The 18,100-nt window shown below is 33.7% G+C and overlaps 1 protein-coding gene across 1 annotated transcript; it reads left to right on the top strand.

The window, feature by feature from the left end:
* Window positions 1-119: 119 nt before the first annotated feature.
* LOC130614794 (exocyst complex component 2-like) lies at window positions 120-17,659 on the top strand. Its single transcript, XM_057436254.1, has 28 exons — window positions 120-1,175; window positions 1,642-1,954; window positions 2,222-2,265; window positions 2,440-2,509; window positions 2,858-2,982; window positions 3,106-3,186; window positions 3,582-3,727; window positions 4,281-4,362; window positions 5,341-5,443; window positions 5,915-6,027; window positions 6,422-6,499; window positions 8,212-8,262; window positions 8,435-8,494; window positions 9,111-9,226; window positions 9,359-9,400; window positions 9,636-9,778; window positions 10,318-10,439; window positions 10,578-10,654; window positions 11,133-11,213; window positions 11,586-11,642; window positions 11,988-12,034; window positions 12,281-12,335; window positions 12,491-12,607; window positions 13,124-13,265; window positions 13,690-13,745; window positions 14,392-14,576; window positions 16,532-16,588; window positions 16,679-17,659. Exons 1-28 carry the CDS (start codon window positions 1,058-1,060, stop codon window positions 17,211-17,213), a joined length of 3,216 nt encoding a protein of 1,071 aa, XP_057292237.1. The 5' UTR covers window positions 120-1,057; the 3' UTR covers window positions 17,214-17,659.
* The last annotated feature ends 441 nt before the right edge of the window (window positions 17,660-18,100 follow it).

Genomic DNA, 18,100 nt, shown 5'->3' with positions numbered 1-18,100 from the left:
ATTTTATCGCAGGGGAAAGCTCTTAAGAACAATCTCAATGATAATTGTTATTAAAGAGGATATACAATTAGTTATTTTACAAAATTACTGCTATCAATATGTGTCCTTCAAAATAAAAAAAATTGCTATAGTATATTTTAAAATCACAAAAGTGTTTTCTAATAGTGAAAAAAGTGATTTCATTTGATTTGTTTACGGCTCATTAAATAGGGCTGTGTATGGAGCCAAACTTACCAGTCTGGAAAGCCATTATTAAAATGGTACTATAAAAACATAAACAAATGATAGCACATAAGAAGACATAAAACTCGCTTACCATTGTTTCATTTCATTTCAATTTATATAAACAATGATTTAAATTAATTTCGTGTACTTCAGGGTTAGAATTAAACGATCTCAAATTCCAAAGGTAGGATCAAAATAGAACGCTTTTTTTTTCTTCTGTGGTGTCTTGCAAATAACAACTTAAAATGATAGCTTTGATTTTTTTGTTTACATAGGAAAATTTATTTGTCACATAGGTGCAATCAGGTAATAAAACGCATATTGACCGTTGTACTGTAAAGTACAATGCCCTCCATTAAGCGTATTGCATTTTACAGTACAACATCAAGGTCACAGACGTCGCAAGCTTGGTCGGTACTTTTTACTTACACCTTTCACATTTTACATAATGTATTTTGATTATACAAAATAACACACCATAAATGAAGGAACAATTTAGTCATGGGAATGAGGCATTATGTTCCCAGTGGCTTCATCAAATATGTTTTTACGTAAAATGAGTTTCTATTGAAATAATTTTACAACTGTACCAAGTTTTATGACCTTACTGTAATAAGTTGTTCGGGATATGTGGACACTCCGTACAATGTTGCGTGAAAATTTCACATTACATAAGAAACCAGTGGCCCTTTCGATGCATCAAAATCCCTGCTGTACTGTGTGTAAGTAAACCATGTTTGTGTGTCTTGTTTTTATTTGCTACTGAAATTAAAACTGTGTGTTAAACTACAATTCTTTTATAGTTAAAAAATGTAAACAATTATTTTTCAAAATGGTGTTTGAAGCTGCTGCACCATCTGTTTCTGGAATATCTCCAGCAGAGGGTCCACCTGGAACTACTGTTAAAATCAGGGGTGAAAATCTTGGCGTTGATAGCAAAGACATAATTGGTATGTAATGTTATATTTTCTGATGTGTGATTATGTGTTTCAGTTATTGTTTATCAGTTTTTTCATTTTACTGTTTCACCTTTCTTCCAGAATAATATATCATAAGTAGGTGCCTCGTATCTACAACTAACATTGTGCGTCTGTATGACCAACTGTTTCTGTTGATAGGAGTATACTTGCAGTGATGATATTGTATAAATATTTTATAATAATGATGTTAACGATAATAATGGTTAATAGTTTTACACTTCACAAACCTCTTAATAATAAGCTACACAGGTTCAAAAGAATAAGTCATATTTGGTTATATCTTATTTTAACAATACGTCATTACAAAGATTGACATCAATAGTGTTATTAAATATTTATTTTATAATAATTATATAAATAAATTTTGGTGAATTGTAATATAAAGAAATTGAATTTTTATATTTTCTTCAGCAAGCGTAATCTTTTATTTGTTTAGCGGTGTATATTTGCAATGTAAACTGTACATATACGGCTGAGTGGCAACACTCTGGGTTAATCCATGCACGGACTGGAATGGGTCTTGGTATGGGAGACATCATTGTGGCTACGAAGTCTGGTGGCATGGGAACAAGTCTTGTAAAATTTCGAGGTTACATGCCACGTGTTGGGTTGCTAACCGAGGCAGCTGTTTGGGTTGATGAATCTAAATTGTTTGAAGAAAAACCTACAACAACATTGACAAATTCGCGTAACTACACACAGAATTCAACTTACACGGACCCACTTGGTGTTGCACCTGAGGAAACTGGGTATGAACTTTTTTTGATTTTTTTATACAAAGTATATCCATATTGGATTTTTTGTTGTGTTTACTCCTTACAATGTGTGATTTAAGGGTAATTGATTTTCTGATTGCAAAACTGGCCATGTTCCAATACTATTCAATATTTCAAAAAAGTAGTATTAAGGTACCTAGAGAAATCTCTACTTTTACACTGAAACTCAATCTTTAACATAGCATCTTGTGGAAAAAACGTTTTTGTGCAGTAAGAAGAGTGTGTTTTTTTCATTTTTAGAGCTGTTCTGCCAGCTGATAAAATTGAGGAATGGTATCCAGAAAGTAAGTTTTTGTTCTTTATTGTAGTGATTTTGAATTTAAAAAATTTATATTTCATTTTTTTTATTTGTATTTTAAAGAAAAGCCACAACACTTCCATATCAAGATATTTATTTCCATTTTCCTTTTTTCTGTTGTTATCATGCTACATATAGACTATGTATTGATTTTACATAGGCTCAAGCAATCCTCTGTCAGAGAAATTTAATCCATCAAGATTTTTACTTGAGCGCCATCTTGATACTAGGTTAGTTATTGTGTACCACAAATAAGTGAATGGCAATGAATGATCTGATTGTTCTGTGTATGCAATTACAAGATTGTTTCTTTTACAGTTTATGGACCATCTTTTTTTGTTTCCTTCTGTTTTCAGTGTTCATTATTTTTAGTTTAGATAGATTAGCAACATCGGAAAATGTTTGGATTCTTTTTTAATCAGCAGATTTTTACTATTAAGAATTTTTTTAACTTTTATTGAGTGACTTATCATTAATTCTCTGACTCATCAAGCAAAATAACTTCAGAATTGTGTACATACCTATCTCCAAATATAGTTTATGATGCTGGCTTGAACTATTGATAATTTGCATTGTAGTTTTGATGCTTTGAAGAGTGGCTATTATCATTTACAATCACAAGACACAAGAACAAGTGTTGGACCCTCATCATTCGTTCGGGGAAATTTAACAACAATTCTTGACTCTCTTTTCACATTAACTGGTAATTATATTACCATTGTCAATGCTACCCTTGTGTTTTACTATTTATATTTAATTTTTGTTAATTTTTGTTTTCGAAAAAGTAGTAGTTTTTGTTTAGTTATTTTTTTTATGTTGTTGTTAGATGTTCAAAAATCAATGTTGGTGCATGAAAGCGAATCTGTTGGTGGAAATATTTGTGAAGAATTACAAGGCGTCTTAAAAAGTTAGTGAACGATTAATTATCATATTTTCAGTAAATTTAATGAAGGTGTCCTGGTGTCATTAAAGAATATATGGACCACATTTTTAGAGTTGAAACAATACAAGGGTTTTAGAATTTTTGCTGTTAAAATGTCTACTCTACGTTTGTCTTTTCTACGTTGTCTTCTCCAATTTTGTTTGCAAAGAGGATAACATAGTCAACCTTATTAAGAAGTTAAGTACCGTGGAAAACTTTTTGGTTTTCGTTTGTTGGAAATACTAAATTTGCTAACCCTTTTAGTTCTGTTTTTAAAAAAGACAAGGAAACATTTCTAACTATTTTTATACATTTTAATGATCAACAAGTGCGGTAGTTTATTTAAAATTTCCATATTCAACGTTATTTTCCTTCTATAGGCTGCAATTTTGTATCGAATAGTCTGTTTAAAGACATTTTATCAAGAAAAGATGAAGCTGACGCTAAGCGAAATGTGCTCAATGTTCTTCATCGTTATCGCTTCTTATTTAATCTTCCAAGAAGCATAGAGAAAAACATTCAGCAGGTTTGTTATGTCATTATTATTATTGAAACAAGACACAGTAGCAGTTTTACAATAAGCAAATTTTCATCAGGCAATATTTTTTACGTACCAAAAGAAGAGTTTTTACGATTAGTCATCACTTGCCTGTGTCTATCTTTGTTTGTTAGGCTGAATATTTTTCAAAATGCAGCTGCCTGGGTAGCTCAGCTGATCCTAAATTTCAGTGAACTGTTTTTGTTAAAAAGTTGAAAACATTAAAAAATAAATAATTGGGAAAGTTAGCAAAAGTTGAGTGTGTGTGTTAAATTTAGGGGTTAAATGTTGCAGTAATATTTAGATGATTTTACTTGTTTGCTATTGTCAACTATTATGTTGGAATGTGAAACAAATGTTAAGATAGTATTGAACAGAAGAGAAATGTCAAGTCAAAGGATTCGTTTTAATATATTGCAGTATTATATAAAATTGAAATATTTTACTTCACACCATACCATCACAATTAAAAAAAAGTGTACAGATTAAACACCTAAAAAAGCAGTGATGTATATATATACATCACTGCTTTTTTGTTTAGGGCGAGTATGAAATATTGATCAGTGATTATAATCGAGCAAAGGCTTTGTTTCAAAACACGGAAGTCAAGTCGTTCAAAAAAGGTAAAGTCATTGAATTATTTTTCAGTTGACATTTAAACTTATATGCAATATTATTTATAATGAGAAAGGAGTTTCATTATATTAGGTTTTATTAGATCTAAGCGTAGATTAATGTGGGAGGTGAGAATTCGGTCTTGACTCAAAAGTAATCATTAGTTGAGTAGTTTGTGTATTGATGATTTTTTAATGTCATTATAAAGGTATGTATTTGAATACTCATATTTTTAACCGCTCATCAAAACCACATACCTTATTTGATCATCGCTTCACAGATTATAAAATAGTGACAACGGGCCAATAAATATTATATAAGTGAACCTGCATATTGTCTTCCCAAGTGTTGCAAGGATGATGGTTATAATGGGATCTGAAGCTCGGCTAATGATGACTTACTTCTTACATCGGACTCCGTTCGGCAAACGCCTTTCTCGGATGTAAGGACCTTAAGGAGTGCAGAAAATTTGGTTGTTCGGCTATAACTTCAGCTCCACTTGTGCATCATTCAGTGATATCTTGTTGGTACGTTTTTGTAGAGAGATATTTCGCATGGAGAACATATGCTTCGCTTTGTCTACTGCATGTGCTGAGGAGAGAGCGTCAGATTCATGGCACAGTTGGTAAAGCATTCGCTTCCGCAAGCGAGAAATCGTTGGTTCAGGCCCCACTCAATCCATCATCTTTGCAGCACTTGGCAAGCTTATGTGAAGGTTTACTCATGCTAAGATATCTCACATCTGCATTAGTGTACCTATAATACTGGCTGATATATTTTTTTGAATATTTTAATAAATATATTACTGACCTCTAATCGACATTTTATTTCTGTTCGCATTATATTTTCTGAATTAACAGTTACTAGTTATTAATATTTGTTTTAACATTTTTATTTGTTTGTTTGTTTGCCAATACCCTTCATACGTTCTGATTGGTGGAAATCATTATTTCATACGTTCTGATTGGTGGAATTTAATATTTTAGCTCTTTCTGAAGTGGATCAGAAAATTGCTGCATTTTCGACTCAACTGAAACACAAATTATTTGACTTTCCCACACCTCTGGAAGAACAAAAGAAGTTGATTAGGTAAAACGTTCTCTTCTCAAAACTATTGTAACTTCTATAAAATGCTTGAAAATGAAACTTTCAAGGTTAATTTATATCAGAAGAAAAAAAAACATGCTGATATCAATTCAATATTTTAGTGCTGATTCGCATTAATGAGAGCTTTGTCTTTTCATTTCATTTTTAACCATTGCATGTAGTAGAATTTAGTTACTAAGTTAGTACTTTGACCAAGGGCAGGTTTTGTGTCAGTTATTTGATATAAAGTATCGCTTTCTAATGTTTACTAGTCGTTAGCCCGTGGAAAAATCCACGGGTTCGCCCGTCCTTTTTATATCGCATTGCGTGCTTCTCGCTATTGCGCAGCTAAGCTACCATTTTGTGTGACAGACAGACAAACAGACAGACAAAGAGACGTATACGGGCATTATAATATAGATTGTTTTATTGTTATTTTTTATGTGAATTAAGTGATAATACATTTACATTTAGGTATCTAAATGATTTGGACTATCAAGGCAATGCTGGTTGGGAGTGTATTCAAAAGCAAGCACTATGGATCAAATCTATGTTGTTGGACTGTCAAGTTGAACATCAAGGGAAAGGTGGGTTTTTTTTATTTTGTTTGTTTACTCACAGCATGGACATTAGAATGTAAACCAAGAATTAAGCGAGACCTGTTTGCCTCGTTGACTAATTTCAACTGCTAACTGCAAATGCATCTTATATCTTTATTTCCTTCTTTATATTTTTTGACAAACTTTAACAAACTTTTTATTAAAAACAAAGAATGAAATTATAAATTTTTCTAACAAGGACATTTTTATATAGTATTTAAAGGTGTAGATGACTTCTAAGAAAAGATATTTTTAAATAAACTTTGGGAAGTGTTTTTTAACAGGCTAAATATTTTATCATTATTACGATAAACGCGATAAAATTTTTGATGTACTTGTTTGACGTGTTTTCTTAAACGAATTTTTTTTTTCTGCATTTTAGAGGAAACTAACAAACTAATGACTCCTCCTAATTCTTCACTGGATATCAGACAACGACCAAATGATTCGTCACGATCAGGTTTGTTGACAGTTATATTTTCGCAACACATGAAGTGCTCAACAAAGGAAGTAAAAAGTCACCTCTAAGATTTGTTTTATAACCTACGGAATAAACTATGACCTCTTTGATCGCCATGTATATTTCATTCAACACTACTCTTAAGAGAATAGACAGTGAGTTGGGAATTTTCCTATAACGAAATAAGCAGGTGAGTAGAATCACAAAGGGCCTGTGGTGACAGGTTGTCGTTATTTTGAGGGACATAATGTGTGGACAAACTCACCTCAAAAATTAATAGCCAGAGGATTGTCAAGGGATTGGAATAAAAGTGTCTAAGGTTAAAAAATAAAAATAAATTTCAGCGGGGGCAGGGCTGTCTATCAGGCAGCAGACACTATTTCATGCACATCTTTTATTATGCACGCGCACATACTATGACAAGATGAAGAGTGGAATTGGAAAGTCTACAAAACCTTGAAAGCATTTTAGTCAGGGAATCAGGTAAAAAATGTCTATGAAAGATAAGAGGAGTGTATAAAGTTGTAATTAAGTTTATTGAATAAAACATAAAAAGGGAATAGATTTAAAAAAGTTCTAACGTTGCGAACACACATTTTTTTCACGAAAATGTAGGTTTTCGGAAAAAAACTGTTTGAACAATATCTACTTATGAAAACAAACTATCACACTATGATAACACATGGTTATGTCAAATGGCTCTGTTCTGCCCAATCTTGGAACGCGCCCCGTCTTAAGACTGGCCAGGCCAATTTTCCGACAGTGACAAATGGGTGGCCAGTCTTAAGACTGGACTGTCCAATCTACGGACGTACATCCCCAATCTTAGAACAACTGTGGAAGACAAACAGATAAATAAAATTTTTAGAATTTACCTCTTAATAGGAACTTTAAATTGAAACTTTTCTTGGAAAATCAAAAGGCCGAAAATTTATATATACCATGTATTTTATGTATAAAAAATTAAAACTACTCAACCATATTAGCATAGTCTATAAGGTTTTTCTTCTATAGACTAGGATATTAGCTAGCTGGCTACAGCTCGCTAGCTGGCTAAACATCTCATCCAATGAAATTAACAGCTAGCTAACTAATAATATGGTTGAATACGATTTTTCTGATTCTTCACAAATATAAAAATTTTATTTTTAAAATTTAGCCACTATTACAAGCTGTATATAAATGCTAAATGTATAACACGTGCTCTACCAGCTACCTAGCTAGCTAGCTACGATTTTCACTCTACTGTTTCCAAAAACTGGCCGGGCCAATTCTACAGTGCCCAAAATATGTTTTAATGTGCCTGAGAATGTTTGTTGGGACTCGCAAAAAACAGAGGTCGTGTGGTACATCACTTCCTTAAAATCTAAAATGCGCCAAAGACGGGCCTAACATGGTCTTTTGCCCAATCTTGTGACGCCCTCCCCAGTCTTAAGACTGGGCAATTTTATGTCCAAAGATTGGGCAGCGTCCTAAGATTGGGCAGAATATCTCTATAATAATATCCGTATTGTGTCTGTCTCTGGGCAAGATGGCACCTCAAATTGCGAGACGTACGAAACGTGGTGTATATATATAAAGGACGGGCGAACCCGTGGATTTTTCCACGGGCAACGACTAGTGTTACATAATACTCATTTAGTTATGTTCTTTCTTCAGTTGTATCACTTAACTTGACTTTATTTAATGTTAGTTGTATAATTTCTTTGTAGCTTCTACACATAGACGAACACCAAGTGAAACTTCAAACTTCTCATTCACAAGTAAGTTGACTCATAGGTATTTTGAGGTTTGCATATATTTCATTATTTTTCATAAATTGGGATAGTACATCTAATAATGTTTCTTCTAACAGTATTTTTTTGCTTTATATTGATTGCGGGAAGAAGGATGTCAGATGAACGTCTTTCCTCATCCTAACTGGCTTTTTTTTAGGATCACATTCCCGCAGTGCATCATTACCAGAATCTTTACGCAGATTACAATCTGAACACTGTAGGTTATTATACATATCTTTTGTTACCAACTTAGTTTCTCATTAGAGTAGTTTTTCTAAGCTAACCATATGATTATACGTTCGATATAGATATACTAGTCGTCAGCTCATTTAAAATCCACGGGTTTGCTGGCCTTCCCATTTTAGTCAGTCGTGCATATCTACGCATCTGTATCTCGTGCATTTTGTCCGCTTGTTAACACGAATTAATAAATAAAGAGGAATTGTAATTTCGACGCACAAACAGACAGACATGAAGATTTATTCTGTTGGAAATTCTTTTCATAAAAATACCTAATATTCTTAACTATATAGCTGACTGGTGCAACTAATTAAGTGTATCAATTTGCATTTCAAAAGTTATGCTTTGTCATAAGAGTCCAAGTTGAGTGATTTTGAGTTTAAAAAATATTTTTGCAACATGAATTCTTTCTTTCTTGATGATTTAACACATTAAACAAACTTTGCGCCTTTTTTCTTTCTTGTGCTTTTTCAACCAGTTGCAGTCAGGTATTCAAGCAGACAGACAATCAAGGAATGTGGACCACGCAAGTTAGTCTGTGCTGTTGACCTTCCGTATTTCGAAACTAGTCATTTTGTGCTGTTTTTTTCTAGCAAATGCTCCTCAAGGCGTTTTAATGATAGAAGAGTTGTGCAAACTGATATCTGCAAATTTATCAGAGTTGTGGAATCTTGGTCAAACCTATATTTCCAATCAATTAGGAGACAAGGTATTGTTTTTATGTGTGATAAGCCAACGCTTACATTTTGTGATTCCAGGTTGAAGAAAATTTTTAATTTACATTTTATACTTCTATGTTGCGAATTTAGTGTAACTGTTTGTCCTTATATTTTCTTCACAGAGAGAAGCCTCCAGTAGGAACGATGAAAGAGAGCACTTTCAAGTAAGCCATTTTCGATGTGGAATTTGTTTTTGCTGTAAAGAGCTGAAAGTAGAGGCCGAATGCTGCGTTTTAAAGTTTATCATGAAATGATAAATTCCAAATGCTTGGTAGCCAATGAGAGTCATAAATAGAATTTACCTAATGCCCCATAAAGTTATGGTGAACAGACAAAATTGCAAACTTGTGATGTTACTCTGCTAAACCCTTATTATTATTAATTATTTTAATATTCAAGGCCCTTGTTAAAGATGTTATTGTTGTCTATTGTGAAATGGTGGAATCTGTTTTACAAAGAGATGACCGATCCAGATTAACAGCTTCACAGCATCAATCGAAATATTTGATTCCTTGGCTTCCAGGAGTGGTACGATCGATTTGGTATGGTGATTAGTATTGTTGTTTTTAAAACCACATTTTTGTGCATATTACAGTTTCAGATTTTTTCTGGAAGGATAATATTCCAGTGTTACTTTCATGTTTCTTAGTTAGGGGGACAAACCAACAAACATTTTTTCATGGTAAAGATAAATGTTGTAGATTAGGGTGGTGTAGATTGCAGGGGAATTTGCTTTATTTTCTTTCCACCCGTCTACAACTAGGCAATTTTTGGGACAATAATAAAATTCGTCCAAAATACAAAGTGTAGCTAAATCTTTGCAGAGAAGTATTTTTCAAAAAAATGGGGAAAAGAAACATGTAGTGTATCTAATGACGTACAGCCCTCGGCTGACTTTTCAAAAAGTTCAGTGGATATAAACATTCTTCTTAATTCTCTGGAAGAACTCAGAGAAAGCCAAGCAGTTCGATGTATACAATTTTCAGGAATATTTCAGGAGTTTTTAGGAAATTAATATCATAAACAAATGTATATTTAGCAAACATAATGATTTCAATTCAGTTTTTTGTTTTGCATTCAGGACAACATTGCAGAAGCTGTCCAAACTTGGTATAGCAGCGGATGTTATCTTACCCTTGACATCTTTAACAACAAATGCTATTTGTGATTGTATCAAAAAAGTTTTATCATCAGCTGTTGAAGGTATTATATAGCTATGTTACTTTTTGTTACTGTATATTTACTCGAACTCAACACATGCACTTGTCTGATAAGACCTGCAGAAACTTTTCATTGGTTGCCACCACCAGTTGTTTTAACGATGTGTTTTTTTCTATTTAGATACACAAGCATTGTGCAAACAAGAGAACTGGGAACTAGAATATGATCGACGTCATTCTTACTGGATATCAAAACTGGTATACATAATTTTGTTCATTTTTTTATGGTGACCAATTGTAGTGCATAGTTCAGCGGTTTTTTATGCGTGAAACACAGTTGAAAATGTATCTATATCCACGAGTCTATTTTTTTATCTCACGTTTACAAATTATGCTATACTCTACATACTTCTTAACCTCATATGTCAATTCTTGTTTTGTTTTTCTTTTCTGCGGAAAAATACACATAGATAGATAACAATAAACCTTCAATGTGATCTTTTTCGGCCCTATAATGGCGGATTCGTGAGCAAAATAGTCAAAACGGTTCAAAAATACGGATCAGACTTTTCTGGGGATATAATAATTAGTTTTTTATGTTTTCCACAAAGATAGGGTACAATAGACTCTTCATTAATCCTGGTATGTAGGTCCATGAAGTTTGGCTTGTTGTGGAACACTTAAAGCAACTGTTGTTATTCTTATTTATTTATTTATTGTGAGCTTATTCTTTTAGCCCAGCATGTTTGAGAAAATCTTCAGTGAGTCAATAAGATTTGTGCATGATTTTATGACAGACTCAAAAATTGATAAAAAGGTGGGTAGATTTTTGTGTGACTTCTGTTTGGCGAACGTTTTTTTACTGATAGTTTGTCTCATTAAAAGAACTCCCTATCTAAGATTGATATAGACTACTCCATAATTAGTTACTTTGCTATCTCCACAATAATCTGGCTGCTTAGTTCGTTGAGGAAATATAGAGGGGCGTTACACCACAATTAAGCGTCTCTTACTCGTATTTAAAGTAAAAACATGAATGTTTTATGTTTTCTCACGAGTAAGTTAATTTGCACCATTAAATTAGTTAAAAATTTATGGCAAAAAACTCTTTACTTTTACAAAATATGTTTAAGTATAACAAAAGCATCAAGATGTCCGTTTTAGGAACTCTCAATTATTTTTGTTGTAGTGTGAAAATCGTTCTGTACATACTCATGTTGTCACGTTACTCAAAACAATGCTGAAGGTATGTACTCAAAATAATCCTCTTTTGTGATTTCACGATATTACATCTCCACTGCTTCACTGGCAGGTTTTGTTCAACCATCATGACAAGGGAACTATTGTTTATGTAAAGGGAACAGTTTTATTAATTTATGTGGCTTAAATTTAAAGTCGACCTTCTACACAGAGAACAACCTACACCGTGTGGATTATGTAAAAGTTGGAAATTTTTCTTTGAACAAAACAGACTAACTACTCGTAGTCATTATTTTCATTATGTACTCTCTCTACATGACGCCTGGTTATGGCTTTCTCTTTATTAGATACATATGTATGTGTAGATAAGCTGTGTTTTTGTGTGTTTTAGGCGTTCCTGCTTTCTTTAGAAAGAACAGTTTTTTCTGATCAAGATAAGTACGTTTTTTAAATACTTAAATGTGTGCTAAAACGGTCAGAACTTCAATCACAAAAGTTCTCACAAAAACGAGGCCAGAATTTTTATAATGTTTGCTTTCTTTGCAATACGACGTCACATGATAACACGTCACATGAGACCACGTCACATAATACCGCATCACATGATATCACATTCCATTTCTTAGCACTACAACACCGGCTTTTTTCAACCTTTTTCCATATTTTAGTATTTTTTTCTTTTAGTGCTGAAGATCAAAATGAAACTATGGAAGAGGAACAACAAGAAATACTGACTAAGGTATATTATTTTCTCTGGAAAGTTTTGTGAAAAATAATACTTCCGTGTGTTTATTATTGTAATGTTTTAGCTTACTGTTCCATTTGAGACGTCCCTGAAATTACAAAAATATAAAGGATAGATTTTAAAAATTTTAATAATCAATATTACTTTAGGACATGCGCGTGATTGTGTTGCTTAGCAACTGTCATCATATCAAACACGCTGTCATACCGAATCTTGTTGAGATGTGTATGAAGTATGGTTATGAAGAAATCAAACAATTTCGCGAGGTAACCAAACAAATTAATAATTTTACAACCTCGTAAAACTTTGAAAGATCACCTTAGGAAACCGAAAATGACCCAATTCCGTAATTCCCAGACACGATCCCCTAAATTTCAATATAAACAAAAAAAGTACCCTCGGCGTACCGATAAATGGCGGAAAGACGTTTAATCGCCTGAAACCTAAAATAAGCAGAATCCCGGACCGGTTGCCAAAAATTCAATGTAAACAAAAATAATGTAAACATGAGGTTGTTGTTGAGTTATCCCTACCATCTTTGTTTAATCAGTTGTGTGAACAAGCAAGACAAGCACACTTTTAGCAGTGCTTATATCTCTTTCCCGATCCAATCCCAGAGTTAATGCCTGATTATGGACCAAAATATTGTTGTTGAATTGTCATGCTTTCCTCAACATGCGACAAATTGATATTGTTTTCTTTATTCTTACGCTCAAGTGTCTTGCTTGAATTGATATTGTTTTCTTTATTCTTACGCTCAAGTGTCTTGCTTGTTTTTGCAGGTTATTGAAAATAAAATCAATGAACTCGATAAACGTGTCTATGGAACATACATAGAACTGAAAGGCGAACCTCTTGTTGGTGGCATCGAACTTGGAATTAATATGGCGGAGTACAAATGGGATGGATCACAACCTGTCGTAGGTAAGTATAGTGTCATAAAATCGAAGTCGATTTGGAAATGAATCGATTCCATATGTAAGAGTGATTTCTTCTTGCACTTTTAGTGTTCGAATTAAAATTAATAAGCAAATTTTTCTTTGCAGGTACTTATCTTGCTCAAACTTTTCACAGAAATAATCCTTTTTACGGAAATTTTGTTTGTGCTAATCGCAAAAGAAAATCTAAAATTGTCTCTTGATGTTTTTCTTAACTTTCAATTCATGTAGCCTGCTCCGTTCTTCGTTTGGTGTATTTTGATTACATTTTGATGTAATGTGCTTCGATAAATTTATGGAACTGCTGAATTTACTGTTTTTGACAATCACTATTAAGAAGTAAAAATTCGTAACTTGATTCTTTAGTGTCAATAATTCGTGTAAAAATGTAGAACTTTCTTTTTTTGCAGGTGTTCGTCCGTATATACAAGATATTCTTATCAAATTTATAGTTGTTCACAAACAGGTAGAATATTGCTTATATTTTATTCTTCATCGTTTCGAAACTATGTTTCGCCACTAAGCGAACTAGAATTTATATTTTACAACACGGTCGGTAGGGAGGGAGCATATTTAAAAAGGTTCTTAAATATACTTTCTTTCTATATATTCTCCGCTATTTTAAGCTCCCATCGAATTTAGTTCTTTCATTCATTCCATTTTACTACGAATAACCCTCTTGTGATACGCTGAAAAAACATTGTCCGGCGATAGTGGTTCGTAAAAAAATTCATTTTCTTTTTTGTATTTACTCGACTCAGTGTTGATAATTAACGAGACGTTTGTCATGTTGGGGAACTAGGGAAAGTCCAGGATTTTACATACCTGCAAAACTTAAACTTCGGAAAAATCGAGGATTACAACTACTACGACCTGTGTCGACTTTTGGGAATGAATAGAAGAATCTGATTGGTAACTCGATGGCCATTCTCGGCCCATGTACGCTTAAAATAACAAAAACCGTGAGGTAAAAAATGGTATACGAGCAAAAATATATAATGAAATTCAATCTCTGGAAGCTGATTAGTTTCCACACCTTTAGTCAGACCGTTTACGAAGTGCACAAGCTAAGTTTTTTTTATCATAAAAATTTTCTCGTTCACCGTTTTTAGATATCCTCGGTTTCGCCCTTGTTTACAAAACGAGTGTTTGTAACGTTAATCGAGTTAGTCGTTGACGAGTTGCAACGTATCTTCGCGTGTATCGATAAATATTCGGCGTACGGTGCTCTACAAGCTCATTTGGAGTTGAATGCATTTAAAGAAGCTGTGACGATGTACATCACTGAAAAAGACAGGTGAGTCTTAGTTGTTTCTGCGAATGATTTACGCCAGTGTGAAAGATGGACCCGATAACGCCCAATGACGTATGGTGAATATTAACTGTGTACTTTTTAACAGGGTCACAAAATCTCCCAGGGGAGGATCCAGAGTTTTTCAAGTCAAAATATTGGAATAAGGTTTAATTTTACCAGCTGGGGGTCTTGGGGAACGCTGTAAGCCCCCAAGTGGGGTCTGGGGTGAAGCCCCTGAAGCTTTCGCTAATTCTAGCTTTGCATAGCTATCATTAAAATTGACGAAAAAGCTATTAGAAAATATCCCAAGAACATTTTTTATAAACAACTCTCCGTCTTACACGTTTTTTTTATTGGAAACCCAAGCATTAGGTAGAGTCTGGAGTTTCTTAAAATTTCGATAATTTGAGCCTGAAATGTTTCTTAATTTTTCTTATTTGAGCCTGTTTATCAATCAAAAACAACAACAACAGAGATTATCAGGGATTAAGTACAATAAAGTGAGACAATTGTGAATGTATTTCAATATTAATAAACTCTTGCTGTTTCTGCCAATACCAGGCTTCATCAGTATGACTAGGTGAATCAAATAATCACACCAGCCATGGACAGCACAATAAAACACAATTATAACAAAAACAATATCCAATTACATGGAAAAATAAGGTTATGTCTATCTAACAGCATCTTTGTTAGGTATGATTTCCTCATGGTTGTTCATGAGCGCAATTCCATTTAAACGATCCTAAACCATGGTGCTCCTGGTGTAGTCTTAAAGTCTACGTTAAGAAGAAAAGGAACGTTCACATTCACAGGATGTGGCGGAAAGTGGCTAAAATTCTTAATGCTACCTTGATGTTTTCAAAGCCATCAAATTTGACAGCTTTTAACGCTTTAATTGTCGGGTAAGCAACCATAATTTTTAAAAGCAAATTGAAAACAAGGATGCTTGGAATAAAAAGAAAGATGCGAGAAAAGTTATATGGATGTCAAGATTCTCAAAACATTAACACCTACCAATAACAATGATGAGCTGTATCTACAGTCTCCTAATGGATTGGATGTAAAAATAAACTCAACAAACTTTGTTTCCTAGTAGCCATTTGAAGAGTTTTTATTTAAATCACTGACCTTACTTAGGTGAAATGGGGAGGGTTGCAGGCCATAGTTATTTGATTTGTGACTGACTGAGTGACTGATTAGTTGAAATGAATCAGTCAAAATCTGTAAGCTATAGTTTGCAAACCTCTCAGTCTATATGGTAGCGATGTCACAACTTTGACATCAACATCGCCATAGGCGAAATGGAGAGGGCTGTGAACCGTGGCTTTTCGCCGTAAATAAATGAATCTGATTTTTTAACTCGCTCCGTCTGCAACACTTACATCGTTGACATCATTCGCTTGGCTAACATTTTTCGTCAAATTTACACTTAGTCGCGCGACTTATCTGAGTAACCCTAGATCCGCGCCTGTCTCCATTATGTCCTTTAGATCTCCGAAGTAACCTGAAAATTGGAAACTCGAGACCCAAAATATTGATTTCTCCTAAAATCTTAGATTCTAAAACATGCATTCTTTTCGTTTTCAAGTAGTTGTTTCATTATTACATTTTCGAAAATAGATTAACTAAGAAAGGCCTCATTGTTAGCAACTGTTTTTCCCCTAAAATTTGGTAAACAACCCTCAAATAAGTATATCGGGAAAACTTAAAAAATTGGTTGTAAAAGAGAAAATGCCCCTACAAGTAGAGTAGACAAGTCCCCTTTCCCCCATATTCCATTTTGTTGCTATTAAAAGCCTACAGAATATTTTTAAAGTGAAGAAAAGCAGCTGGGGACCAGCAGCCATTTATGCAACATTGAGAACAGGAGAAAGGGGATTTTCCCAAATAAATTGTCAAGATTGCAGCCAAAGCTATTTTAGTATTCTTGTGCAACAAGTTCTATCTTTATTTAGATCGAATATTGACTCGATAATTCAAAGACTTCCAGCACTTGAAGAAAAAAATGAAAAGTAAGATTACATGGCTATTCATTAATTTACGCATTCATCTTTTCCTTCATCTACCTTTTATTTATACCTCTTTCTTATTTTATTCTTTAGAAAAAAGATAACATTGTTAACTCAATTTAAAGAGACGATGCGATATCAACTCGCTAGTTTTGGTTCACCCAGCGACCTCGTTCCAGTGGATTCAAAAGAAACACTAAAGAACAGGACATCGTCAAGTAATTCGGCTGGAATACGAAGGAGAACTCAATCGAACGAGAAACAACAGCGAGATCGTAGTAAATCGAAATCAAAGCTGCCTAAGAAAAAACAATCATGGGGTGCCCAGGTTGAAGTAGAAAAATCTCCCCCAGTTCATGTAGAGGACCAAACATTACCGAAGGTTAAGGAATTGATTGATACTAAAAAGTCAGAGCACATTTTAACTGAACCCTCCACTGAAGCCAAAAAAACTAAACGAAGAGCACCGCCTCCTCCTCAGGTGCTTAGTGGCAAGACACACGAGGATAAGCCACAGTCTGAAAGCACAAATCCTTTTCTGGAAGAAGAGAGTAGTAGCAATCCGTTCCTTGACGATAACGAACCCGAGGAGTCCAGTAATCCGTTTTTAGATGACGATGAAGTGTAAAAGTGGGGGAAGCTGTTCTCAAGTAGTTGACACGCAGTGCATTGTGGTTGATCAAAACTATATTCTGGGAATACTACTTTGTACGAAAATAGCTAGAATTACTGATTTTAAGTTAAAACTTTTACATTTCAAGCAAAATTTGTGGTTTGGTTAAAGTACAAAGAGAAAAATATAAATCAGAAAGATTATTAATAGTTGCGTTCCAATCTTTTCATATTAAATTTTAGCCATTTGAAACTAAACTACTCGGGAAATACACAATTAAAAAATGGGCCGTAGCAGTTTTCTACGATTTTAGATAGTTAATATTTTACCATATATGATGCGCCATCATGGTTTGAAGTGCGGACAGACTCACGTGATCTTAACGTAATACACTTATTATTTTTTATTATTTTTATACATATTAAAAATCAAATTTAAATTAAAAATTAAAATTGGCGAAACTGGTGTTTTTAATGTTCTATGTTCGCTGGCACGAACTATTGTATTGGTGACGTACGGAGAAACCAACTTCAATTATTTTTTTTGCAAGTATACGCTTTTGAGATTCCGAGAACTCTCCCTGCATTAAGAGTTGTTCTTCCTACCACAAACATTGTGGTAAAAAAAATAGGAAATCGGAAGACTAGCAGAGCTGCATGTTTTCAGCGGCTAAATACTGACCAATACTGAGAAGCAGACTGTACCTGGCGTAACTGAAAAAAAAGTATGGACCAAAAAAAAAAATGGAATAAACAGTTATGCAGACAAAAAATTGCGTGTTTACTGCAAAAACCATATACATGTTAGAGAATATTTATGCTCGCATACCTTGCAGAATTTAGATTTTTGAATTTCCGCGCCCGAAGGCGTAGGAAATTCTTTAAAACCGTCGTTTTTTTCTT

The sequence above is a fragment of the Hydractinia symbiolongicarpus genome, chromosome 11, assembly GCF_029227915.1.
Source record: "Hydractinia symbiolongicarpus strain clone_291-10 chromosome 11, HSymV2.1, whole genome shotgun sequence".
NCBI lineage: Eukaryota > Metazoa > Cnidaria > Hydrozoa > Anthoathecata > Hydractiniidae > Hydractinia > Hydractinia symbiolongicarpus.
This window is presented reverse-complemented; position numbering and strand designations above follow the sequence as displayed.